The sequence below is a fragment of the Somniosus microcephalus genome, chromosome 13, assembly GCF_052327205.1.
Source record: "Somniosus microcephalus isolate GS21.2 chromosome 13, FLI_Smic_1.0, whole genome shotgun sequence".
Taxonomy (NCBI): Eukaryota; Metazoa; Chordata; class Chondrichthyes; order Squaliformes; family Somniosidae; genus Somniosus; species Somniosus microcephalus.
The window spans coordinates 32,686,926-32,712,895 of NC_140999.1; the positions used below are offsets into that span (position 1 = coordinate 32,686,926).

At 52.7% G+C, this 25,970-nt stretch overlaps 1 protein-coding gene across 1 annotated transcript in view; it reads left to right on the forward strand.

Annotated features, from left to right (window-relative positions):
• The window catches only part of LOC147108192 (mucin-16), a 114,444-nt gene that overhangs the window by 9,751 nt on the left and 78,723 nt on the right, over positions 1 to 25,970 (forward strand). Inside the window, exons 4-9 of the mRNA XM_086004730.1 lie at positions 14,573 to 14,745; positions 15,217 to 15,243; positions 19,914 to 20,032; positions 20,133 to 20,200; positions 23,711 to 23,880; positions 24,054 to 24,080. Coding sequence (XP_085860856.1) covers positions 14,573 to 14,745; positions 15,217 to 15,243; positions 19,914 to 20,032; positions 20,133 to 20,200; positions 23,711 to 23,880; positions 24,054 to 24,080 — 584 coding nt within the window. The remainder of the gene's footprint in view (positions 1 to 14,572; positions 14,746 to 15,216; positions 15,244 to 19,913; positions 20,033 to 20,132; positions 20,201 to 23,710; positions 23,881 to 24,053; positions 24,081 to 25,970) is intronic.

Sequence of the window (25,970 nt, forward strand, 5' to 3'; positions counted from 1 at the left end):
TGCTTGCCCAGGTATAAAGGTGGTCGACTGGCTGGTATTCCTCCTTGTTGGACCCGATCACCCACGAGGGTGGGCTCTGTTATTTAGCCAATAAAAACCTATAGTTACTATCTTAACTCGTCGCTTTTCATTGGATGAATTGATAGGTATATCACAGGACACATTTAGCGCCGGCGCAAAGTCTTAGTGCGCGCCCTGCTGCGCGCGCAGATCATGATGTCATTTAATAGTGCAACGCCCTTTGTGCGCCCCAAACCGGAACTTCACTCGCGCCGGCCCATTGTGCGCCGGGCGGCCCGAGCGACTGTGAAGTGGAACGGTACACAGGCCAGCCGGGCCACGGGGAGCGCTAATTAAAGGGCACTTACCCAGCAGTATAAAGGCCAGCCATTTTGCAGCATTCACTCTTGTGCAACGGTTTTTTGGACAGAGACCAAGGAGGAGAGTTTACTGGTTTGGACCAACACTTGGACAGGTATTTTTGGCTCAGGCCAGAGCTTACCAATTATCTTTGCCTTCATTCAGAGCTCAGTGTTTGCCAGCATATAATGGGGGCTGCATTGGGTGGCAACGCTGAATTTCAGCCTTATGCCAGAAGGGCTTACAGACGCCGTGAGAGAGTGGCAGCCCTGGCTAGACGCAGAGGGGGCAACAGGCGTCGCCAACTGAGGCCTTACCCACGCAGGGTATACCGCCAGCAGACCTCCTATCTGACCATGTCTGCCGCGATGTGTGTTAGGAGGCTGCGATTCCGAAGGGAGGTGGTTGCAGACATCTGCCGGCTGCTTCAGAGAGATCTGCAGCCACAGCTGATGAGCAGGACGTCTCTGTCGGTGGCAGTGAAGGTGACGGTGGCTCTCAACTTCTATGCCTCCGGCTCCTTCCAATCCGCTACTGGGGACATCGCTAACATCTCCCAGTTCACCGTGCATTGCTGCATCCGCCAGGTGACCGAAGCCCTTTTCAGAAGGAGACATCAATTCATCTCCTTCCCCATGACCCTGGACAAGCAGCAGCAGCGTGCAGTGGGGTTTGCAAGAATAGCGGGCTTCCCCATGGTGCAGGGCGCCATTGACTGCACGCATGTGGCTTTGCGGGCACCTCTTGAGCATGCCGAGGAGTACCGCAACCGGAAGGGCTACCATTCCCTCAATGTACAGCTGGTGTGTGACCACAGGCAGCGCATCCTAGCTGTCAATGCCCGCTTTCCAGGCAGCAGCCACGATGCCTTTATCCTGCGACAGACAACCGTGGCTGACATGTTCCAGGCACAGCCTCCCCCAAGAGGATGGCTTATCGGGGACAAAGGCTATCCTTTGTGTACCTGGCTCATGACCCCGCTCCGCGCGCCCACGACCCCTGCTGAAGAGGCATACAACGAGAGCCATCAAGCGACTAGGAACATCATAGAACAAACAATCGGCGTCCTCAAGCAATGGTTCCGCTGTCTCGATCGCTCCGGGGGAGCCCTCCAGTATTCGCAGGACCGAGTCTCCCAATTCGTCGTCGTTTGCTGCATGCTGCACAACCTGGCTATCCGCAGGACTCAGGCACTGCCACCTCACGTTGGACCACCACCTCAGGAGGAGGAGCAGGAGGAGCATGAGGACGACGAGGACGAGGAGTACCAGCCCAGGAGGGACGCACAAGGTCCAAGGGCCGCCCGTCGGCAGCTTATTGAACGTCACTTCTAGGCCCCCTGTCAGGGAATGGCTTGTGCCAATGATAGAACATGATTGCAGCCGCTCCGCAAGCCCTCAGCCGGTTAAGGCAACAAACACTTCAAAGATCAAACATGGACAATGTGAATAAATAAAATGCTTTATTGTACAAACTCTGGGCCCTTCCCACATGAAAACCAAAAACAGACGAAACCCCCAAAAAACACTCAAACACATTGCTCGCTCCCACAACCTGGAGAGGATTAACAAATGAGGGCAACTAAAATGGCCGTCATTCTCGGCCTTCGTCAAAAACAAACATCACATCATCGGCCTTCAAAAAACAAACATCCAATTCTCGGCCTCAAGAAACAAACACAAATGGCCACACATTCGACTATTTGGCCGGCTAGGGCGATGCCTTGGCCATCTTTGGGTGGCCCCTGCCCGCCCTGCTGCTCCGCCTCAAAGTAAGGCCATTGGCTGCTGCAAGGCTGGGGGCAGGCTCCTGAGGGGCACATGTCGTGACGGCAGATGCCCTTGGGGGTCGGCCTAGTCGAGGTCTGGCCGTCGAGCGGGCGGCTGTTGATTGCTGCAGCTGTGGCTGGCCAGCATCAGTCGCTGCAGCAGCTCCTGGCAGCTCCACTGGGGGAGTGGCTGTGGCGGCTGGAGGAATGGCGGCAAGCTGGCGGATGGCAGGCGCTCGCTGGTCGCCTGAGACACTGGCACTTGCCCGGGCCAGCACTGCAGCATGCGCACCAATCTGCCGAGGGACAGACCGCTGTGCTGCTGCAGCGCGCCGGGTGCCCTGGCGATGCCTGGCTGACACAGCGAGTGTGGCAGCAGTGAGTGCCCGTGTTGACCTGTTCACTGACCGCAGCAGAGCAGCCAGTGACTGGACGGCGCCACTGATCACCTGGCCAGTCGCTGACAGATCTGCCCGGTATTCCGCCCGACTGGTGGCCTCTAAGGGCCCGAACTCGGCCACACTCCGAGAGAGGGAATCGATGGACTCAGGCAACCGTGCCACTGCCGCCATGAGCTCCGTGTGCCGGCGCTCCGAGTCCGCGGACAAGTATTCGAGGCGTTCCATCTCCTCGGCGAAGAGCATCTCCTGACTGGAGGCCGGACTCTCCCTCTGGGGAGAAGGCCGCCGAGCTGGCCGACCCTTCCTGCGTTGCTGGAGGCCGCTGGGCCCAGCAATTGGACTCCCCTCCGACGCATCCCCCCTCTGGGGAGAAGGCCGCCGAGCTTCCACCACCCTCCCGCCTTTCTGCAGCACGCAGGTCCCAGGAGCTCCCCTCCCCTTCGACACTTCCGCCACGCTGCCCTCCAGGGAAGACGTGTCCCCTACATTGGCCTGGGTGGCCGCGGCTGAGGGTTCCCCTGATGGGCCGCCTTCCTCTTGCTCCTCCTCCTGCTCCTCCTCGGAGGGTCTGTCACTGGCAAGTTGAGGGACCTCCTCTTGACCATCTGAAAGCAGGAAGGCACAAGAGTAGCTTTAGAGTGAGGAGAGGGCGTCAGTGCGGGATGCATGAGTGGTGGCATTCAGCGCATTGGTCGGACAGTGGCAATGGATGTAGATCTGATGTGCAAGTGGGACGAGAGAGGTGCAAAAGGTGATGTCCTTACCATTGCTGCCCAGAACAGGGTCGGCATCTCCACATGCAACGGGCCCAATCACCCGGCCACCCATGAGGCGCTTGATGCGCTATCAATTCTAATAAAAGGCTGAGCAGAGTTCAGAACGACAGGCTTTTATTAACTACTGAATTGCACTTCAGACAGATCAGGACTATGCCTCTAGTGGACGACCGAATGCCAGGAGCTGCCATGCGGCCGCTCTTATACTCGGTAGCCCAGGGGCGGAGTCAGCTGAGGCATAGTCAGGCACAACAGTGAAACAAGAGTGAACGACAACAACAACAACAGTGAACACAGTGAACTACAGTGGTTTACCACATTCACCCCTCGTTTAAAATTAAGTCCGGCGGGGTGAAGTGTATCAAAAGTTCGAGTAGGCGAGTCTGTCGGGCGGCCTCGTTTGCCGTCGAGATCTTCGTGGCGACGGTTGCGATGGTACAGCTTCCCACGACGCATCTTGAGCGGGGTCCAGCACCGGCGTATCGTCCCCTTTGGTGTTGGGTGGGCGAGTGGGCTCCGGCTGGTCCTGGGGGCGCGGCATGCCGTCTACTGAGGTGGAATGGACAGGGGTGAGAATTGGGTCTACTGAATTTTGGGCCGTGTCGGAGGGGGTCGTGGTGGGGGGCAATGGTGGCGGGTCAGTGGACCCCGAGGGTGCCAGATCTCTAATGGAGACTGTATCCTCCCGCCCGTCCGGGTATGCCACGTAGGCGTACTGGGGGTTGGCATGGAGGAGGTGAACCTTCTCTACCAGGGGAGCCGTTTTGTGGGACCTTACATGCTTCCTCAGCAGGACGGGCCCTGGGGACGTCAGCCAGTGTGGTAGTGAGTTACCAGATGTGGACCTCCGGGGAAAAACAAACATTCGCTCATGGGGGGTTGCGTTGGTGGCTGTACACAGCAGTGACCGGATGGAGTGGAACGCATCGGGTAGGACATCCTGCCAACGGGAGGTCGGAAGGCCCCTAGATTTTAAGGCTAGGAGGGCCGCCTTCCAGACCGTCGCGTTCTCTCTTTCAACCTGTCCGTTCCCCCGGGGGTTGTAGCTGGTGGTCCGGCTTGAGGCAATACCTCTCATGAGCAGGTACTGACGGAGTTCGTCGCTCATGAAGGACGAGCCCCGGTCGCTATGAATATAGCTGGGAAAACCGAACAGAGCAAAGAGGTTGTGCAGGCATTTAATGACCGTAGCGGTGGTCATGTCCGGGCAGGGGATGGCAAAAGGGAAACGGGAGTACTCATCAACTATGTTGAGGAAGTACACATTGCGGTCAGAGGAGGGGAGGGGCCCTTTAAAGTCGATACTCAGGCGCTCAAAAGGGCGGGTGGCCTTGATCAGGTTTGCTCTGTCAGGCCTATAGAAGCGCGGCTTGCACTCTGCACAGACTGGGCAGCTCCTGGTCATGGTCCTGACCTCCTCGATGGAGTAAGGCAGGTTGCGGCCCTTAATGAAATGGAAGAACCTGGTGACCCCCGGGTGGCAGAGGTCGTTGTGGAGGCCCCGTAGTCTATCGATCTGCGCGGTGGCGCATGTGCCTCGCGATAGAGCGTCTGCGGGTTCGTTGAGTTTCCCTGGCCGGTACAAGATGTCGTAATTGTAGGTGGAAAGTTCGATTCTCCACCTCAAAATCTTGTCATTTTTGATTTTACCCCTCTGCTTGTTGTTGAACATGAAAGCAACTGAATGCTGGTCAGTAAGCAGGGTAAATCGTTTTCCAGCCAGGTAGTGCCGCCAGTGGCACACCGCCTCCACAATGGCCTGGGCCTCTTTTTCCACAGAGGAGTGTCTGAGTTCGGAGCCCTGGAGGGTTCGTGAAAAGAAGGCCACGGGTCTTCCCGCCTGGTTAAGGGTAGCGGCCAGGGCAAAGTCGGATGCATCGCTCTCCACCTGGAAGGGGATGGACTCGTCTACCGAGTGCATGGTGGCCTTGGCAATGTCATCTTTTATACGGTGAAAGGCTAAGCGGGCCTCCGCCGTCAGGGGGAAGGAAGTGGACTTGATAAGTGGACGGGCTTTGTCCGCATAATGAGGGACCCACTGGGCGTAATAGGAAAAGAAGCCCAGGCACCTTTTGAGGGCCTTGAGACAGTGGGGCAGGGGAAGTTCCATCAACGGGCGCATCCGGTCAGGGTCAGGACTTATGACTCCGTGTTTCACCACGCAACCAAGGATAGCGAGGCGGGCTGTGCGGAATATGCACTTTTCCTTGTTGTACGTGAGGTTTAGGAGTTGGGCCGTGCGGAGGAACTTATCAAGATTGGCGTCATGGTCCTGCAGGTCATGGCCGCAGATGGTCACGTTGTCCAGGTAGGGAAACGTGGCCTGTAACGCATTCTCGTCGACCATCCGGTCCATCTCCCTCTGGAAGACGGAGACACCGTTGGTGACGCCAAAAGGAACCCTGAGGAAGTGAAAAAGGCGGCCGTTTGCCTCGAAAGCTGTGTACTGGCGGTCCTCAGGGCGGATAGGGATTTGGTGGTATGCTGCCTTGAGGTCAATGGTCGAGAAAATGCGGTATTGCGCTATCTTATTAACCATGTCGGCTATGCGGGGGAGAGGGTATGCGTCCAACTGGGTGTACTTGTTGATAGTCTGGCTGTAGTCGATGACTAGGCGCTGCTTGTTGCCAGTCTTAACGACTACCACCTGGGCTCGCCAGGGGCTGGTACTATCCTCAATAATCCCCTCTTTCAGGAGCCGCGTCACCTCAGATCTTATGAAGGATCTGTCCCCGGTGCTGTATCGCCTGCTCTTTGTGGCGATAGGCTTGCAGTCGCGGGTGAGGTTGGCGAACAGGGGGGGGGGTGTGATTTTGAGGGTGGAGAGACTACAGGTGGGGCGCGGCGGGCAATTTAAAAACTGCTGGTTGCAGACAGTGAGTGGGGGAAGAGGTCCACCGTATGTCAAGGTGACACTCTTAAAGTGACAATGAAAGTCCAACCCCAGTAGAACGGCAGCGCAGAGATGTGGCAGGACGAATAGCTTTACATTGTTATATACGGAGCCCTTCACCGAGAGGGTCACTACGCAGTAGCCGCCGACGTCTGCTGAGTGGGATTTCGAGGCCATGGCGATCCGATGGCGCGTTGGCCGGACCGAGAGGGAATAGCGCCGTACTGTATCAGGGTGTATGAAGCTCTCCGTGCTCCCGGAATCAAAAAGGCAAGTTGTGGCGCGGCCATTTACCTGGATGTCCATCGTGGACCTGGCTAGCTGATGGGGTCTGGATTGATCCAGCGTGATGGAGGCCGCTGTGGAGTCGGTAGCGTCGCTGTAGAACCCCGGTGAGGCGGCGGTGGGTGAGTCGGGGGCCCGTTGGCAGAATGGCGGACAAGATGGCGGCGTCGGGGAGGAAGGACAAAATGGCGGCGCCCATGACGATCCCGATCCCCACGAGGCTGGAGGGAGGCAAGATGGCCGCTCCCACGAATCGCACGCGGCGCTGCTGGAGGTAGGGGTCTTCTGACTTCTGCAGACGCCAGCGTAGTGTCCCTTCTTACCGCAGGCAGAGCAGACCGCGTTTTTCGCAGGGCAGCGCGCCCTGGGGTGTTTGGTTTGGCCACAGAAATAACATTTCTGGCTCGGGCGGGACATCGCTGCAGCAGTTGAGGCCAGGGCCCGTGGCGGCGCCGCGTCCCAAGGTGGCGGCGGCTGCGGCATCCATGAGGCGGCCGTGCGGTCCGGGGAGTAGGCCTCCATGTTCCGGTGGGCTACGTCCAACGAGAGGGTGAGTGAAATCGCCTTCTTCAGGTCGAGCTCGCTACTTTCCAACAGTCGCTGCCGTGTGTGAGTGGACCTGAGGCCCGCCACGAGGGCGTCCCGGATGAGCTCCTCCGTATGTTCCGTGGCTGTTACTTGCTTGCATTCGCAGGCTCGGCCGAGTTCCTTCAGCGCCCGTATGTATGCTTCTGTGGGTTCCCCGGGCTGTTGTTTGCGAGACCCCAGGAGATGTCTTGCGTAAACATAGTTGACCGGGCGTGTGTATTGCTCCTTCAAGATGTCGATAGCCCCCTGGTAGCTCGTAGCGTCCCGGATAAGGGCAAAAGCTCGGTGGTTTACTTTAGAGTTCAGCACCCTGAGCTTGTCGGCATCGGCGGCGACGGTCTCGCCGGATGCAGTCAGAAAGGACTCAAAACAGTGCAGCCAATGCGAGAACTTAGCAGTCGAGTCCGGTTCTTGCGGGTCGAGTTCCAGGCACTTGATCTTAAGAATCTGCAGCATCGTTTTTTTTTTTTTTTTCAGTAGTTAATAAAATTGATGCGCTATCAATTCTAATAAAAGGCTGAGCAGAGTTCAGAACGACAGGCTTTTATTAACTACTGAATTGCACTTCAGACAGATCAGGACTATGCCTCTAGTGGACGACCGAATGCCAGGAGCTGCCATGCGGCCGCTCTTATACTCGGTAGCCCAGGGGCGGAGTCAGCTGAGGCATAGTCAGGCACAACAGTGAAACAAGAGTGAACGACAACAACAACAACAACAACAGTGAACACAGTGAACTACAGTGGTTTACCACAGCGCTCCACGCGATGTTGCAGGTCGGTGAGTGGCTGGATATGGGGTCGGCCTCCCCCGGTCGCAGTCCGGCTCTTGCGATTATTCGCCAGCTTGGCCTGCAAGAGAAAGGACGGCCTCTAAGTACAGTGTGTCGCCGTGATCTTGTGTGCACTGCCTCCCATGGTGGAATAGCCTGGCCAGTGTGTCGCCATGATCTGGTGTGCACTGCCTCCCATGGTGGAATAGCCTGGCCAGTGTGTCGCCATGATCTGGTGTGCACTGCCTCCCATGGTGGAATAGCCTGGCCAGTGTGTCGCCATGATCTGGTGTGCACTGCCTCCCATGGTGGAATAGCCTGGCCAGTGTGTCGCCATGATCTGGTGTGCACTGCCTCCCATGGTGGTATAGCCTGGCCAGTGTGTCGCCATGATCTGGTGTGCAATGCCTCCCATGGTGGAATAGCTTGGCCAGTGTGTTAAGTGCAGAATGTGCAATTGATGCTCATGCCTGTCCCATAGCTGCTGGATGAAGGCTGGCCATTAGAGCTTTCAGGTCCCTTTGCCCATAATGTGAGGTGCACATGCAAGGATGAGGAGGTCATTGGAAAGGGTACTCACCCTGACAATGCGTGTGAGGTCATTTAACATTTTGCGGCATTGGGCACCGGTCCTGGGGACGTCGCTGTTGGCTGACAGCTTGCTGGCGACATGCCTCCAGGCTCTCCTGTAGACGTGGACCGTCACCTTCTTGCCATTGTCCGGGTACAAAACATGGCGCCTCTTCTCCACAGCAGCAAGCAGCACACTCAGATCACGCTCTGAGAAGCGCTGCGCACGTTCACAGGCCTTCTCCATGTCTTCAGGCGCTATTTGGGTCCAGCAGCAGTGTTCAGGCCTAGCTGGAGGGCTCCACTATCCAGGGCGTGGCAGCAGACACAGTCGACCCTTCCCCCTTAAGAGCTGGCTGGCGCCAGGGTGTCTGCTGTCAATCACGAGATGGCCGCACCTGCGCTGCGCCCGGCCTCAGCGCTATCGATCACCACCTCCGGCTTAGCGCCCAAAGAGAGGCGTCCAGCAGCAGTTTTAGCACTCGCCCGAACTAGTAGGGCAAAGCTAATGAATATCGGAGAAGTGGCATAGATTTGGCGGCGGCCGCAAACTTTAGCGGACGCCCCACTTTAGCGCCCCAAAAGTGGCATCAATGAATTTCTAGGCCCAGAAGTGTTACGGACAAGAGGGGAGCTGGCCGAATAGCTCCTCAGGAATTTTCTACCACATTCCATTGGAGTTACATCAGCTTCCTGCCTGGAGGGTGTTGCACGGAGCAGTCCCGTGCAATAAGGTTTTAAGTAGGTTCACGGACTCCCAGGCCTCCTGCCTTTTCTGCGGCCTGGAGGAGTCCATGTTCCATGTATATGTTGAGTGTGAGAGGTTGCAGCCTCTCTTCCATTATTTGAAGGGGCTGCTCCTCAATTTTTGGCTGCACTTCAGTCCCACGCTCCTGATCTTTGGTCATCCGGTGCGGAGGGGAGCAGGCAGGTCAGAGGAACCTCCTCGTAGGACTTCTCCTGGGCCTGGCCAAAGTGGCCATCAACTGGTCCAGGCAGTGGGCGGTCGAGGGGGTTGTTCGGCCTGCCTCTCTTCCGCGGCCACATTTGCACCTGGGTGGCCCTGGAGATGGAGCACGCAGTGTCCGCCGGCACGCTCGAGGCCTGCCGCGACCGGTGGGCACCGCAGGGACTGGAGTGCATCATCACCCCGGCCAACCAAATTTTAATGTAAGTTGTTAAGTTTTCTTTAATGGCTTTTTAATTACAGTTTATTTGTTTTTTGTGTGCACCAAAAGAGTACACCAGCTTCCTGACATGACTCCAGCAGAAACTCTAGGTCAACATCTATATTCTGAGGCTTTGGCCTAGAAATTCAGTTCGGCGCGCCAGCCGTTAGCGCCTTAGGAGGAGTAGATCTCGAGCGCTAGGCGCTTAGCGCCCGGGCGCAGCACGATCTGTGCCTCGCCCCAACTTCAGTACACATTTAGCGCCGGCGCAAAGTCTTAGCGCGCGCCCTGCTGCGCGCGCAGATCATGACGTCATTTCGTCGTGCAACGCCCTTTGTGCGCCCCGAACCGGAACTTCACTCGCGCCGGCCCATTGTGCGCCGGGCGGCCCTAACGACTGTGAAGTGGGACGGTACACAGCCGAGGCGGGCCGCGGGGAGCGCTAATTAAAGGGCACTTACCCTGCACTATAAAGGCCAGCCATTTTGCAGCATTCACTCTTGTGCAACGGCTTTTTGGAGAGAGACCAAGGAGGAGAGCTTACTGGTTTGGACCAACACTAGGACAGGTATTTTTGGCTCAGGCCAGAGCTTAGCAATTATCTTTGCCTTCATTGAGAGCTCAGTGTTTGCCAGCATATAATGGGGTCTGCATTGGGTGCCAACGCTGACTTTCAGCCTTATGCCAGAAGGGCTTACAGACGCCGTGAGAGAGTGGCAGCCCTGGCTAGACGCAGAGGGGGCAACAGGCGTCGCCAACTGAGGCCTTACCCACCCAGGGTATACCGCCAGCAGTCCCCCTATCTGACCATGTCTGCCGCGATGTGTGTTAGGAGGCTGCGATTCAGAAGGGAGGTGGTTGCAGACATCTGCCAGCTGCTTCACAGAGATCTGCAGCCACAGCTGATGCGCAGGACGTCTCTGTCGGTGGCAGTGAAGGTGACGGTGGCTCTCAACTTCTATGCCACCGGCTCCTTCCAATCCGCTGCTGGGGACATCGCTAACATCTCCCAGTTCGCCGTGCATTGCTGCATCCGCCAGGTGACCGATGCCCTTTTCAGAAGGAGACATCAATTCATCTCCTTCCCAATGACCCTGGACAAGCAGCAGCAGCGTGCAGTGGGATTTGCAAGAATAGCGGGCTTCCCCATGGTGCAGGGCGCCATTGACTGCACGCATGTGGCTTTGTGGGCACCTCTGGAGCATGCCGAGGATTACCGCAACCGGAAGGGCTACCATTCCCTCAACGTACAGCTGGTGTGTGACCACAGGCAGCGCATTCTAGCTGTCAATGCCCGCTTTCCAGGCAGCAGCCACGATGCCTTTATCCTGCGACAGACAACTGTGGCTGACATGTTCCAGGCACAGCCTCACCCAAGAGGATGGCTTATCGGAGACAAAGGCTATCCTTTGTGTACCTGGCTCATGACCCCGCTCCGCGCGCCCACGACCCCTGCTGAAGAGGCATACAACGAGAGCCATCAAGCGACTAGGAACATCATAGAACAAACAATCGGCGTCCTCAAGCAACGGTTCCGCTGTCTCGATCGCTCCGGGGTAGCCCTCCAGTATTCGCAGGAGCGAGTCTCCCAATTCGTCGTCGTTTGCTGCATGCTGCACAACCTGGCTATCCGCAGGACTCAGGCACTGCCACCTCACGTTGGACCACCACCTCAGGAGGAGGAGCAGGAGGAGCATAAGGAGGAGGAGGACGAGGAGTACCAGCCCAGGAGGGAGGCAGAAGGTCCAAGGGCCGCCCGTCGGCGGCTTATTGAACGTCACTTCTAGGCCCCCTGTCAGGGAATGGCTCCGCAAGCCCTCGGCCGGTTAAGGCAACAAACACTTCAAAGATCAAACATGGACAATGTTAATAAATAAAATGCTTTATTGTACAAACTCAGGGCCCTTCCCACATGAAAACCAAAAACAGACGAAACCCCCAAAAAACACTCAAACATATTACTCGCTCCCACAACCTGGAGAGGATTAACAAAACAGTGCAATTAAAATGGCCGTCATCCTCGGCCTTCGTAAAAAACAAACATCACATCCTCGGCCTTCAAAAAACAAACATCCAATTCTCGGCCTCGAAAAACAAACATCCAATTCTCGGCCTCAAAAAACAAACATCCAATTTTCGGCCTCAAAAAACAAACATCCAATTCTCGGCCTCAAAAAACAAACACAACTGGCCACACATTCGACTTTTTGGCCCGCTAGGGCAATGCCTTGGCCATCTTTGTGTGGCCCCTGCCCGCCCTGCTGCTCCTCCTCAAAGTAAGGCCATTGGCTGCTGCAAGGCTGGGGGCAGGCTCCTGAGGGGCACATGTCGTGACGGCAGATGCCCTTGGGGGTCGGCCTAGTCGAGGTCTGGCCGTCGAGCGGGCGGCTGTTGAATGCTGCAGCTGTGGCTGGCCAGCATCAGTCGCTGCAGCAGTTCCTGGCAGCTCCACTGGGGGAGTGGCAGTGGCGGCTGGAGGAATGGGGGCAAGCTGGCGGATGGCAGGCGCTCGCTGGTCGCCTGAGACACTGGCACTCGCCCGGGCCAGCACTGCAGCATGCGCACCAATCTGCCGAGGGACAGACCGCTGTGCTGCTGCAGCGCGCCGGGTGCCCTGGCGATGCCTGGCTGACACAGCGAGTGTGGCAGCAGTGAGTGCCCGTGTTGACCTGTTCAGTGACCTCATCAGAGCACCCAGTGACTGCACGGCACCACTGATCAGCTGCCACTCGCTGCCTGAGCTGCCCCGAATGCCGCCCGACTCGCTGCCTGATCTGCCCCGAATGCCGCCCGACTCGCTGCCTGCTCTGCCCCGAATTCCGCCAAACTGATGGCCTGTGAGGCCCCGACGTCGGTCACACTCCGAGAGAGGGACTCGATGGCCTCAGGCAACTGTGCCACTACCCCCATGAGCTCCGTGTGCCGGCGCTCCGAGTCCGCGGACAAGTCCTCGAGGCGTTCCATCTCCTCGGCGAAGACCATCTCCGGACTGGAGGCCGGACTCTCCCTCTGGGGAGAAGGCCGCCGAGCTGGCCAACCCTTCCTGCGTTGCTGGACACCGCTGGGCCCAGCAATTGGACTCCCCTCCGACCCTTCCCCCCTCTGGGGAGAAGGCCGCTGAGCTTCCACCCCCCTCCCGCGTTTCTGCAGGCCGCAGGTCCCATGAGCTCCCCTCCCCTCCGACACTTCCGCCACGCTCCCCTCCAGGGAAGACGTGTCCCCTACATTCGCATGGGTTGCCGCGGCTGAGGGTTCCCCTGATAGGCCGCCTTCCTCTTGCTCCTCCTCCTCCTCCTCTTCTGAGGGGCTGTCACTGGCAAGTTCAGGGACCTCCTCCTCACCATCTGAAAGCAGGAAGGCACAAGAGTAGCTTTAGAGTGAGGAGAGGGCATCAGCGAGGGATGCATGAGTGGTGGCATTCAGCGCATTGGTCGGACAGTGGCAAAGGATGTAGATCTGATGCGTAAGTGGGACGAGAGAGGTCCAAAAGGTGATGTCCTTACCATTGGTGCCCAGAACAGGGTCGGCATCTCCACATGCAACGGGGCCAATCACCCGGCCACCCATGATGCGCTCCACGCAATGTTGCAGCTCGGTGAGCGGCTGGACCTGGGGTCGGCCTCCCCCGGTCGCAGTCCGGCTCTTCTTATTATTGGCCAGCTTGGCCTGCAAGAGAAAGGACGGCCTCTAAGTACAGTGTGTCACCCTGATCTTGTGTGCACTGCCTCCCATGGTGGAATAGCCTGGCCAGTGTGTCGCCCTGATCTTGTGTGCACTGCCTCCCATGGTGGAATCGCTTGGCCAGTGTGTTAAGTGCAGAATGTGCAATTGATGTTCATGCCTGTCCCATAGCTGCTGGATGAGGGCTGGCCATTAGGGCTTTCAGGTCCCTTTGCCCATAATGTGAGGTGCACATGCAAGGATGAGGAGGACACTGGAAAGGGTACTCACCCTGACAATCTGAGTGAGGTCATTAAACTTTTTGCGGCATTGGACAACGCTCCTGGGGACCTCGCTGTTGGCTGACACCTTGCTGGCAACATGCCTCCAGGCTCTCCGGTAGACGCGGACCGGCGCCTTCCTGCCATTGTCCGGGTACAAAATATGGCACCTCTTCTCCACACCACCAACCAGCACACTCAGATCAAGCTCTGAGAAGCGCCGCGCTCGTTCACGGGCCTTCTGCATGGCTTCAGGCGCTATTTGGGTCCAGCAGCAGTGTTCAGGCCTAGCTGGAGGGCTCCACTATCCAGGGCGTGGCAGCAGACCAAGTCGACCCTTCCCCCTTAAGAGCTGGCCGGCGCCAGGGTGTCTGCTGTCAATCACGAGATGGCCGCACCTGCGCTGCGCCCAGCCTCGGCGCTCTCGCTCAGCACCTCCGGCTTAGCACCTAAAGAGAGGCATGCAGCGCCAGTTTTAGCGCTCGAGCAAACTCTTAGGGCGAAGCTAATGAATATCGGAGAAGTGGCCTCGATTTTGCGCCGGGCGCAAACTTTAGCGGCCGCCCGACTTTACCGCCCCAAAAGTGGCTACAATGAATTTCTAGGCCTTTGTGTTTAAAATCAAGTTGGCCTATTTTCTGTGAATGTACCTGGTTTCCAATCCCACAAGTGCTGTGGACTATCATAGACAAAAGTTCTTCATTTTTCAAAAAGAGTTGAATTTAAATAGCAGAAAGTAGCTATTTTATCGAACTTTCTTGATATATATATATATAGAGAGAGAGAGAAAGCAGTAATATCATTAATTTGTGTTTCACAATAAATATACACTTATGCCCTTCCTAAATTACAGTAAGACTGAAGGAACCATAAATAATTGTTTGCACAATTAAAATGATCATTTCCAAAAGAGATATTATTCAATTCATTTTTTTTACAGGTACAGGTATTACTTTTTTAATGGCACAAGTTAATTTTGAGGTTGATAGTATTGGTATAATGTTTTGTTTCTCGTGGCTTGTTTCACTGATTGACGTTTTATTCAGCAGGCGTGCAAATGTTGGTAGCACCACAGTGTACGCAAATTGTACTTTCAAAAAAGGAGCAACTGCTGCTCAGCCGGCTGATAAAGTTACCGTTTACCGCGAGTTCCGGGAGAACACGGAGAAGATCTCTGCTTTAGGACCATATTCACTGGACAGAGACAGCCTCTGCGTGAATGGTATTTGTCCTTTCAAATTAAGTACTCATTTTTGTTGTTGTTGTTAAAGTGTAGATTGTGGCCCCCAAGTGATCCTGGCGCTTACACTGGGATTGTTCCCGCTGTCAGGTTTGGCTGGTGACGCCAGGTGGGGCCCCATTTCTGTCCCTGTCCATGAGGCACGTCTGGTCTCCCGTCCGCCAGCCTTCCACTGGGCCCCAGTCAACACTCGCAACCAGGACGTTTGATGCCCCCCATTCCCGCCTGTACATCACTGACCATATTTGGGGTGGGCATGGTTTCTGTCCGTTTTGATCTCTTCACCCAAAAGCCAGAGCAGGAGTTTGCTGCAATGGCCACAGATTTTCAAGGCCACAATCAACGTGTTATTTGATGTTAGATGTAAATCAGAGAGGTTAAATGAATTTATTGCTTAAAGAGAAATAATTAACTGAGTTATGCTCATTTAACCGATTCTCCTTCATTTCTCAGGTTACCATGAGTCAACTCCTTCAACCAGTAAGTACAATTTAAAACGAAATATTTGGTGATTTTTAATTTGGAATATCACTTTATTGTTTTTTTGTTCCAAGCGCATATACAACCGTGATCATTTAACCGTGATAGGGAGCTGTGAAGTTTTACTTGAGGTATTTTCTCCAGTTCAGCGACTCGGCTGGCTTCAGGCGGACTATTGAACCGGAACATGACAGGCTGAGAAATACATTACAAAATTTGACTGGGACAAAATAAATTTTAATATGTGTCTCAGTAACTGAACAGGAGCCGACAACCAACAAAACACATAAGATTGTAATAGGTTTGAATGGCTTGGCCCCTCCACCGATGTAGGAACAGATTTTCCCGATCCACTCTGACCTTCAACAGTGAAAAGGCATAGCATTGCTGACACTGCGCTGCACCAGTCCAGGAAGAATAGTGTCTGAATTTGGTACAGGGCCAATATGTTTCCCTGGAATAGGCCCGCCCCATGACAGGCGTTGCCCTGACAGGTATGGGAGGAAAGGGAGCCACAACTGCAGACCTGAGAGTCCTGCAGCTGTGACCCTGGCAACTGGCCTTGAGGTCTTCTGGCTGCTGTTAATGACAGTCGGATGGCATCAAGGCCCAATGAGCTGGAGGGGCAGTGGAAAATAGATGTATTTGGTCCTACAGGGTTCCTTCAACTTGCTCCTGAGTCATTCCAATCTGAGGGGGGTCCCAGCAAAAGGCTCAGCTTCTTGAGGCACCCCTGTATCTCGGCACCCTTAGGCCGCAATGCAAATTGAGATGCGAAGCTGGGAACTGCCCCTCTTGCTTCATTAACATAGCAAAGTAGTGCCTGCACCTATTGCAAGTGCAGGTCCTGCTTCACCACCCTGGGGAAGCCCAGGAAATTCTGAGGCACCATAAAGAGGGGATCGCCCAGCGTAATGGGTCTGTCACACATCTTTCCTGACCTTTGTGCCCAGGGTACAGGTGTCCTGACCTGTGCTCATGGGGCAAAGGTTAGAAAAATCAATCTACATTCTGTTTTTTCTTCCCATAAGTGAACCTGGTTTTTAATACTGTATGTGCCCTGATAGAAAGTGAGAACCTTATACACCAGAAACACTTCAGGAAGCAAGAATAAGGATCAAACGTTATTTATTGCCAAGTTATACTGTAATTTAATGCAACAAGGATTCCAAATTGACACAAAAACTGCAGTATAATTAGGGATTGAAGTCACCAATTTGATAGCACTTCAGATTCTGCCAAAGCAATGTAAGGCCAACTCAAGGGACTGGTGTCAGAACACTGCTTTAAAGCAAAACAAAGCAACTTTAAGAATTTTCAACATAATTTTTAAGCATTCTAGTGTCAGCAGCAAGCAGAGTGTAGCCTTAGTTAATAATTTGCTAAAATTAAAAATATAAGGCTGGAAATTAATAGTCATGGTATTTGCAGAGGAGTGCATAACGTTTCCTATGACATTGCTTTAAACATTATTTTAATGGAGGTATCTAATAATTTTGAACAGGTTAACACCGCCACTAAAACAAGGGACTGAAGATTGTCATACCAGTGAATTAAGTGTTCATGCGCTAACAACAGAAATTCTTAGGGGACAAAATTGGGTCGCGTTCCCCGAAACAAATTAGTGCCCCCGCGCCCGAAATTCACTGGTAGCGCCAAGGGAGAGGGAGGCCGGGCGCTACTGGAAGTACTCCCCCTCCCTCCTTGCGCACTGCGAGTGAATATCGCGGCGCTACTGTGGTACTGCAGGCCTTCCTCCCCTTATTAAAGGGGAGGGGCTTAGCGCAGCACGACCCGGGGCCCAACTGGGCCACCAGGGATCGGCATGCTGGCAAAAGAACTCAAGGAAAGTGCCGGGCTCACGGAGCACAGCCAGCAACCCACGGGGAGGCTTCACGGGGGCCGGGGATGGCAACGGGGGCAGGTGCTGGCAGGCAGCCAGCAACAAAAATAGCCGCCCGGCACCTCCCCTTTAATTTGCGCTGCCCCAGCCACAGGTAGGCCCCCTGACCCAGTCGGACATAGCGTCCGGCGATAAGTCAGGGGGCGCTACTGAAGATCACAGCCGGGGCGTGACCGGGGTGCTGCGCACGACGATGACGTCATCGCCGGAGGCGCAGCGCTGCGGGGTGCTAACAGTTACCATCACCGCTAACCTCCCGCTGAATTACGCGAGAGGTGTTAGCTGCGCCACACCTGGGCACTAGTCGCTTTGCGCCCCGTTGGCACCCTCTTAGGGCACCAACGGGAGGCGCAAATCAACCGAATTTTCCCCCCTTAGGCTATAATCAGCATTTGGGTACTGGTGGGTGGAGCTTTGTTTTGCCTAGCCAGAGTGGTGCTAGCATTATACATTAGCATTGTGAGCTCTGCATCACAATGAACAGGTCCCAGTACAAAATATAATAACAATGTAACGGGGGCCATTAAAGATTATGGATGTGAAATTCGATTACGCCCGTTTGGGGGCAGTACCCGAGTTAAAGCCGGACATTTAGTGCCCGGCGCGGAAGTACCGACCCGGCCACTAAATTCGGCTTACCGCCCCGCACAGGAAGTGGAGTGCAATCTCGGGCGCTCCACTTCCTGGTGGGGCAGTAACCGAGGCGATGTTGGGGCGTGATCGGCAGCCGCATTTCAACGCCCCTCCCCTTCAGTTAAAGGGGATGGCCGCTGCACACTCTGCAGGACCTCCAATGGCCCACATTAGGCCACCAGGGCATCGTGGTGCCATGGCAGCAGCCCGGGGCCGAGACGTGGTGCCGGGCTGCGCGATGGTGGCCAGGACCATGCCACGGGCGACCTGGATGTCGGCCAAAAAAAGAAAATATCGGCGCGAGTTCCGGCTGCACCTCCCCTTTAAATACTGCCCCGCGAGCGGAGGTCGGCCCGGTTCGCAACCCACGAGGCTGGCGCTGACATTGCCCGCGGCAGCCTCGTGGGGCGCAGCCGAATTTCTGCCGCGGGGCAGTAATGGGCCGTGGTGCAGCGGCCCTGGGCACTACCAGCAGGGGCACGCCACTATCGGGTAGCGCCTCAGCAATGCCCCGCCGACTTTCTCAGGAGGCGCTTTCCCCCCCCACCCCCCGCCGGCCGATAAACCCTTTGTACCTCATGAGCGCCCCCAGGAGGCGCTAACGGCAGGCTCAAAGGAGCTGAATTTCTAGCCCTATAATTCATACTAACAAATAATAGTGCTCACTACCAGCGTTGTTTTTAAGCCATGAGATTGCATCCAAACAAGTCAATAAATGACCTTGCATTCACATTCAAGATTACCCATCAGTGGGTGTCATTGAACATGACCTCAAGGGAACTATGATTTTGAATTTTAAAACCATGTTTTTCTTGGCATTGCCAAAGCGATACCTGCACTACAGAAAATGTAATTCCCTCCATGACGATAACACAGTACAAACCATAGCAAACATTTCAGTATTGGGTCGGGGTTTAAAATTTGGTGATGATGGACTCCTGAGTTTAAACAGGGAGTCAAGAGTCCGATTAAGTGCTTAATGGAGACTTTAGTTGTCATTTAAACTCAATAAATTAATGTAATGTTTTGTTTATGCATGTTAGGTCCAATTTTACTTAAAGAAAGAACTTCCATTTATGTAGCAGCTTTCATCTCCTCGGGGTGTCCCAAAGTGCTTTGCAACCAATGAAATACTTTTGAAGTGTAGTCACTGTTATATAGATAAATGTGACAGGCAGCTTGTTCACAGCAAGGTCCCACAAATAGTTAATGAGATAAATGGCCATTTAATCTGTTTTGGTGGTGTTGGTTGAGGGATAAATGTTGGCCAGGACAATTTCTCTACTCTTTTTTAAAATAGTACCATAGGAATTTTCACATCTATCTGAAAAGGCATACAGGACCTCAGTTTAATATCCATTCCAAAAGACAACATCTCTGACAATACAGTGCCCCTTCTGTATTGAATTGCAGTGTTAGACCTAGATCAAGTCCAGGAGTGGGGCTTGCATCCACAACTTTCTAACTCAGAGGCAAGAGTACTATCACTGAACCGAGCTAACACTCTTTTCATACAGGTAAATATAAAGGGTCTGAAAATCCAGGAAGGGAAAAGCACATCTTGACATAGCTGCCAGGTGCAGCCACCCAAGACATCCAGTTCTGCCCCTGCCAAAGTTGGCAGGATCAGTGGGAGGCCCCTTACTCTAAATGCCAGTGGCGGAGTCTGCGCCACAAAAGACGCTTCCCCCAGAGGCATAGAATTCGTCCATCCTTTGCCAGTCTGGGGTGGTCAGGTCCCTCCCCACCCCGGAAAAAATTTTAAGTGCCCTCATCAGCCTCCTTTTTAGAAACACTTTTTTCTTCAGGAGTCCAGGTTATGGTCCAGGCCTGGACCCCTGATGAGGCCTAGATCCTCCATTCCGCAGCCTGGTACGTCAGGCCTCTGCATCAGTGGCCTTTTTGGGGCAGGCAGAAAATTCACCCCGCAAGGTGAGAGAGACACTCTGGGGCAAGGCTGGAACACCGAATTTCTGGGTCCCGACATAATCTGTGGCCCTTTGCTGCAGTCCTGCCAGAGTTACGGCAAAGAGTACGCAGCACGGACTGGAGACTTTCAGCCCTGTTGTATTTGAAGAGCAAATCCATTTTTATCGTGTTTTTAGTTTAATACTTTACTTTTGTCTCTTTATAGCAGAAGAATCAACAACATTCAATGTGACCTTCATTGTTACTAACCTACCATTCACATCACTGCTAAAAAAAAACAATTCTCTGCTCTACAAGTCGGCATCAGCGATCATCGTTCACCATGTAAGCTTTTGGAAGAATACACATTGTCAAATTGCAATTTTTATTGACACGTTTTATGTGTCAAGCTATTCTTATACATTATTATGCTTTGTTCCTCCAGCTTGACCATTTGTATAAAAACAGCAGCATCAGATCAACATTCACAGGATGCAAGATAAAATCTCTCAGGTCAGAATTCCTGTCCTTAACATTGCAATAAACAAAAACAATCAGAAGAAACCAGGGCCTAGAAATTCACTTTGGGCCCGCCAGCTGGCGTGCGCCCAAAAGTTAGCGCTGAGCGCGGAGCCAGTTGCGCCCGTCAGATATTCGGTTTTTGCGCCCCAAGTCGGAACCGGGCACTATTCCAGGGTGTGCCCGCCCCCGCTTGGGGCGCTGAAACTGAATTTCAGCGCTCTAGGCGCCGCTGCGCCACCCGCTGCGGAGCGGCAGGCTGCGGTACTGCAGGCCTCCTCCTTCTCTTAAGGGGGAGGTGCCTGCCACGGGGAGATCGCCGCTGGATAGTGCCGGCAAATGAGCCCGGCACCACGGAGAAGTGCCGGGTTCGCGGAAAGCAGCCGGCAATGCCGCGGGGGGGGGGTGGAGGAGGCCGGGGAAGGAGGTGCGGGCAGGCGGCCGCCGAAAAAGCGGCCGGCCGCACCTCCACCTTAAAGCGCCCCACTAAGGCTACAGTACGGCCCCGTTTTCTGATCGCTGTTTGCGGCCGCTGCGGAAGAGGCGGCCGCAACTAAATATGGCGGTCGGGCCGGTAGCGGGGCGGTAGCGGGGCGGTAGCGGGGCACTGCGCACACCGATGACGTCATCGGTGGCGGCGCAGCGCTACTGGCTAACGCCGCCATTACCGCAGCGCTGAATATCGGCGAAAGCTCAGCAAGTGGCGCAAAAACCCTCTTTGGGCGAAAACTGGGCGCAAAGCCTACTGAATTTCTAGGCCCAGGTGAAAATATTCCGGTTATGTGAAACAATGATGATGAGAACCTAACACTGCTGTTATATTGCATGTACCAATCTAAGACCAGTGGATTACAGTAGATTACAATCAAGACCAGAGTTATGCTGCTGGCTTCACATTACTAAGTCTTGCACTGAACTTAACCAAAAGAGAAAACCCCTTGTGTGTGCTAAACACTCATTTATAAAGGTCCACTCCCTGGCCGGCAAATTTGTATTGTTTTCAGAGCACATACGGAAGAATCAACATTCTCAGAACATTAAAAAGAATCTGCTTCAGTTAATAGTGCTTATACTGTCCAACAGACTTTCTGCATACTGCCTGAACATCTTTTAAAAGCGACTTCATATAGCATCTGAGTTAAACTAAACCTAGCATAAAACTAGAGGGGCACAGTAGTGCAGTTACTGGACTAGTAATCCAGAGGCTGAGTTCAAATCACACCATGGAAGTTTAGGAATTCAGCTAAAAAATCTGGAAAGCAAAAGCTAGCATCAGTAAAAGTGACGACGAAGCTGTTGGATTGTTGTAAAAACCCAACTGGTTCACTAATGTACTTTACGGAAGGAAATCTGCTTCGGCTCACCTGCAATTGGGCCTTGGGCCTCATTGTAATAATCTGGAGACATGACAGCCACTTGGCCCGTTTTCATCCATCCAATTTGGGCCACCTGCCTCGCTGGCAGGGAACCTCAGCTAAGCCCCCTGGAGGGGCGCTCCTGACTCCACATTGTTGGGGGCCACTTATTACATGCCAGGAAAACCAAAGTAGAGTAGGCCCAGCACCTGGAGCACTCAGGGGAGCCCAATTCGAGGAAGGCGTCCTAAAACAGGCATTAGGCCACTCATTAACAGATGCTTGGGGCCTAAGGTTGGTTTTAGACAGCCGCCAGGGACACCTGAAAGCCCCCTCGACCCGGTGGAAAATAAAATTGGGTGAGGAGCACAATGGATGGCCAATCCAATATCACCCATTTCACACTATTGTCAAAAGATAAATTTACTCCCAACCAATGTTCCCCATAATTTTTTTGGGGGGGTGTGCGGCCCCTTTAAGGGGCTGCGAGGCCCATTCACAGTTTAGCTTTAACATTGCAAAAGCTGATCATGGGCTGCACAGTTCCTTATTTTTAACCAGTTTCTTATCCAATCTTTTATTCTGCACTACATTCCTGTGGCTTTTATTATAATTAGAAGTCTTTGTGTAGAGCTTTGATCAAGTAAGATTGAGGTCATAGGCATACCACTATCTACTGGATATGTAAAGTTCTCAAAGAACTCAGTGAGGTTTTTCAGGCAGGATCTTCCCTTTCTAAATCCATTACTGGATAATGGCCAGGAACAGGAAACTTGCTTGATATTTCTCATCTTAGGCTGGGAATAATGAGGCAATTTCCTTGGCGAGATGGACTCATTTAGATTTGAACAGGGATCCAAAATGAGACTTTCGTGGTCTTTGTGGCTCATTGGAATATAGGAATTGCTACCCGAAAAAGTTAGCACCCCTGCGCCGTAAATTCAGTGGTAGCACCCCAAGCAGGAGGCGGGCGCTACTGGAAGTGTTCCACCTCCTTCCTGGGGCACTATAACTGAATATCACACTACTACAGGCAACAGCGCCACGCACGTTGCGCCGCTGTATTGCAGGCCTCCCTCCCCTGATTAAAGAGGAGGGGCCTAGCACTGTGCACGCTAAGGCCCTGCTCGACCACCCGGGAGCGGGGGCTGCCAGGTAAGCAGCCTGGCACTCAAGAGGAGTGCCGGGCTGAACGATCGCGGCGGCACCCCGAATAAAAAAGGAGAAGGGGGCAGGTGCTGGTAGTCGGCCTAAAAAAAATGGCCACCCGACACCTGCCCTTTAACTTGTGCCGCCGCGCCTGCAAAATGCCACCCTGACCTTGTCGGACATATCATCCGGCGATAGGTCAGGGGGCACTACCAAAGTTTGCGGCCGGGGCGCTGCACACGGCAATGACGTCATCGCCGGCGGTGCAGCACTGCGGGGCGCTACCGGCTAAATTTCGCAGGAGGCATTAGCGGCGCCGCACCCGGGCACTAGGGGATTTGCGCCCCGTTAGCGTTCCCCAGGGGCGCTAACGGAAGGCACAATGCAACCCAGCTTTTCCCCCCAGGTCTCTTGCATATGCAAATAGGGAGCCTAACATCTGTTTGAAGCCCCCTACCCAAAATTGGGCTGCCCTGAACAATGCCAGCACCAGGAAAATGAGGTGATGTAGGATTGTGGTAGTCTTAAATGATATGAGACACCTATCAAGGCAAAAAGCCACAGGCTGCAGCTTCTGGTTCATAGAGGATGAGAGGTTTGCCTATGGGAAGTGCAGTGAGTAAGCTGTTGTGTAAGAGAATAACTCATTATAATACCCTAAATTATATCTCACTGATAGAAGTGAGCTGCGGGAGATACCGGTACCCTCACTAAACCTCTCCACCTTTCCCTTTTCCCCATCTACTTGGATGTGCTGCACAGTGAACATATACTAATTGCTTCACTAAGTTATGGTATAAATGAAAGGAGTTGTAATAAATAAGTGTGCATTCATAACTCAAAAGTCCTTCAAATCTGATCGTATATGAACAGTTGCATTGCATTTAATTATGATCCTGCAAGTCTTAGTTATTTTGTGGAAAAAAAATCTATTTTTGAGCTTTATAATATTGGGTTTGATGTCTTGTTTCATTAATTGGCTGTTTTTTTAACTTGGCAGCATTGCAAGTGTTGGTAGCACTAAAGTGCACGCCAACTGTGCTTTCAAAAATAGTACTGGTGCTCAGCAGGTTGATAAAGTTACTGTCTACCGTGAATTCAGGGAGAACACGAAGAACATCTCCATCTTAGGATCTTATTCACTGGACAGAGACAGCCTCTATGTGAATGGTATTTATGTATTCAAGTTAAATATTCCTCCATTTTACAGCCTAGTCTCTGTAGTTAAAAGTTATGTGTTAGTTCATCCTGTTAAGAACTGTTAAACCAAATAAAATGTATTAATTTCACTGTTGTAAGGGAAATAATTCACTGAATTAAGTCATCCTATTTCTGTTCCACAGATTATCATGAATCAACTGCTTTAACCAGTAAGTATGATTTTTTTGGTAGTATTATATTTTAACATGGGAGATCATAATCATATTGAAAACAGCAGCCCAACTTAGCCAATGGTAAAAAGAAAGAACGTGCATTTATATAGCCCCTTTCACAACCTCAGGGCATCCCCAAGTACTTTAGAGCCAATAAGGCACTCTTGAAGTGTGGTCAATGCTGTAAAGTAGGAAATACAGCAGCCAATCTGCGCTCAAAAAGATTCCACAAAGGACCAAGATAAAGGACCATATAATCTATTAAAAAAAAGACTTGCATTTATTAGTGTCTTTCATGACCACCAGACGTCCCAAAGCACTGTACAGCCAATGAAATACTTTTTGAAGTGTAGTCACTGTTGTAATGTAGGAAATGTGGCAGCTAATTTGCACACAGCAAACCCCCACAAACAGCAATGTGATGATGACCAGATAATTTATTTTTGTGATGCTGATTGAGAGATAAATATTGGCCAGCACACCGGGGATAACACCCCTGCTCTTCTTCAAAATAGCGCCATGGGATCTTTTATGTCCACCTGAAAGAGCAGACTCAGTTTAACATCTCATCCAAAAGAAGGCACCTCGAACAGTGCAGCACTCCCTCAGTATTGCACTGGAGTGTCAGCCTAGATTTTGGGGCTCAAGTGTCTGGTGTGGGACTTAAACCCACAATCCTCTGACAAGAGGCGAGAGTGCTACCCACTGAGCCACGGCTGACACAATTGGTTGGTTGAGGGATAAATGTTGACCCGGACACCGAGAGAACTCCCCTGCTCTTTGTTAACATTCAACTGTCAGTCATCCTCCTTCCTCCTCTGGTTCACAAGACACACTTCGAGTAGGCACAAGGCACGTGATGATGAACTATACGGAATAGACTTTATTGATATCAAGTATAAGTAAAGGCCCAACTAGACACAGAGAGTGGCTTTCGGTTTCTAGTTCTATGTTTTGAGCCCTCTGAAGAACTGCTGTAAACCATACACCAAATTTTGCCGACATCAAAGGTACATGTCACAGATAAGACCACATGATGTACCTGTTCTTGAAACCCTGGAAAACAGTCTATTCACGTAAACACTTGTAGTTGTTTGTTTCAAACCTACTTCCCTCAAACAAGACTTCCTGACTTAACTGTTCTTGAATCCTTTGAGGAATACGCTTTATTAACCACTATCTTTTTATACCATGGATACCGCTACCTAAGTTTAATGGCCCAGAAATTCGGGTCAGGGGCTTCCCGCTGGTGCAAGCCCCCGACCTGCACTTACCTACCGCGCCAGCCGTTGAGCTGTGGGCCCGCGAGGGATTCCGATCCTGGGCCTCCTCCAGCTGCCGGCGCGCAGTGTTTGCGTATCCCAGGGGCGCAGTTAGTTCGATGCGTCCCCTGGGATCACGTGGGCCATGGAGAGCCAATGGTAGCAGGGAATGCTTCATTCATAAGTTTGACAGGAAGAGCTGTCAAACCTATAAATACTATAAGCCCCAAAACATCAGTAAAACCTCAAATACATTTTTTTTTAAATCACATTTTTAAAATAACTATAAATTACATGAAATAACTATTTTAAACAATAATTTAAATTTTTGAAAAAATTAATTACATTTTCTAACAGGGCTAAAAATAAACTTACCTTTCTTTAAAGTATTTAAAAATAATAAACCTGTGGAAAAAATGTTTTAATTTTAATTAATTCATCACTTACCTTGTTAAAAGCAGGCCTTGCGCCTGCTTTTTTAAAGTGTAACTGCTGGAGACTTACCCTCTCAGAGAAACCTGCAAAAAAAACGTAAGTTCGATGCGCACGCGCCGCCTCTCCGGTGCACCCGTTCCACCTCTCAACCCCTTCTTTCAGGGGAACAGAAGTGCCGGTTTCCCGCGCA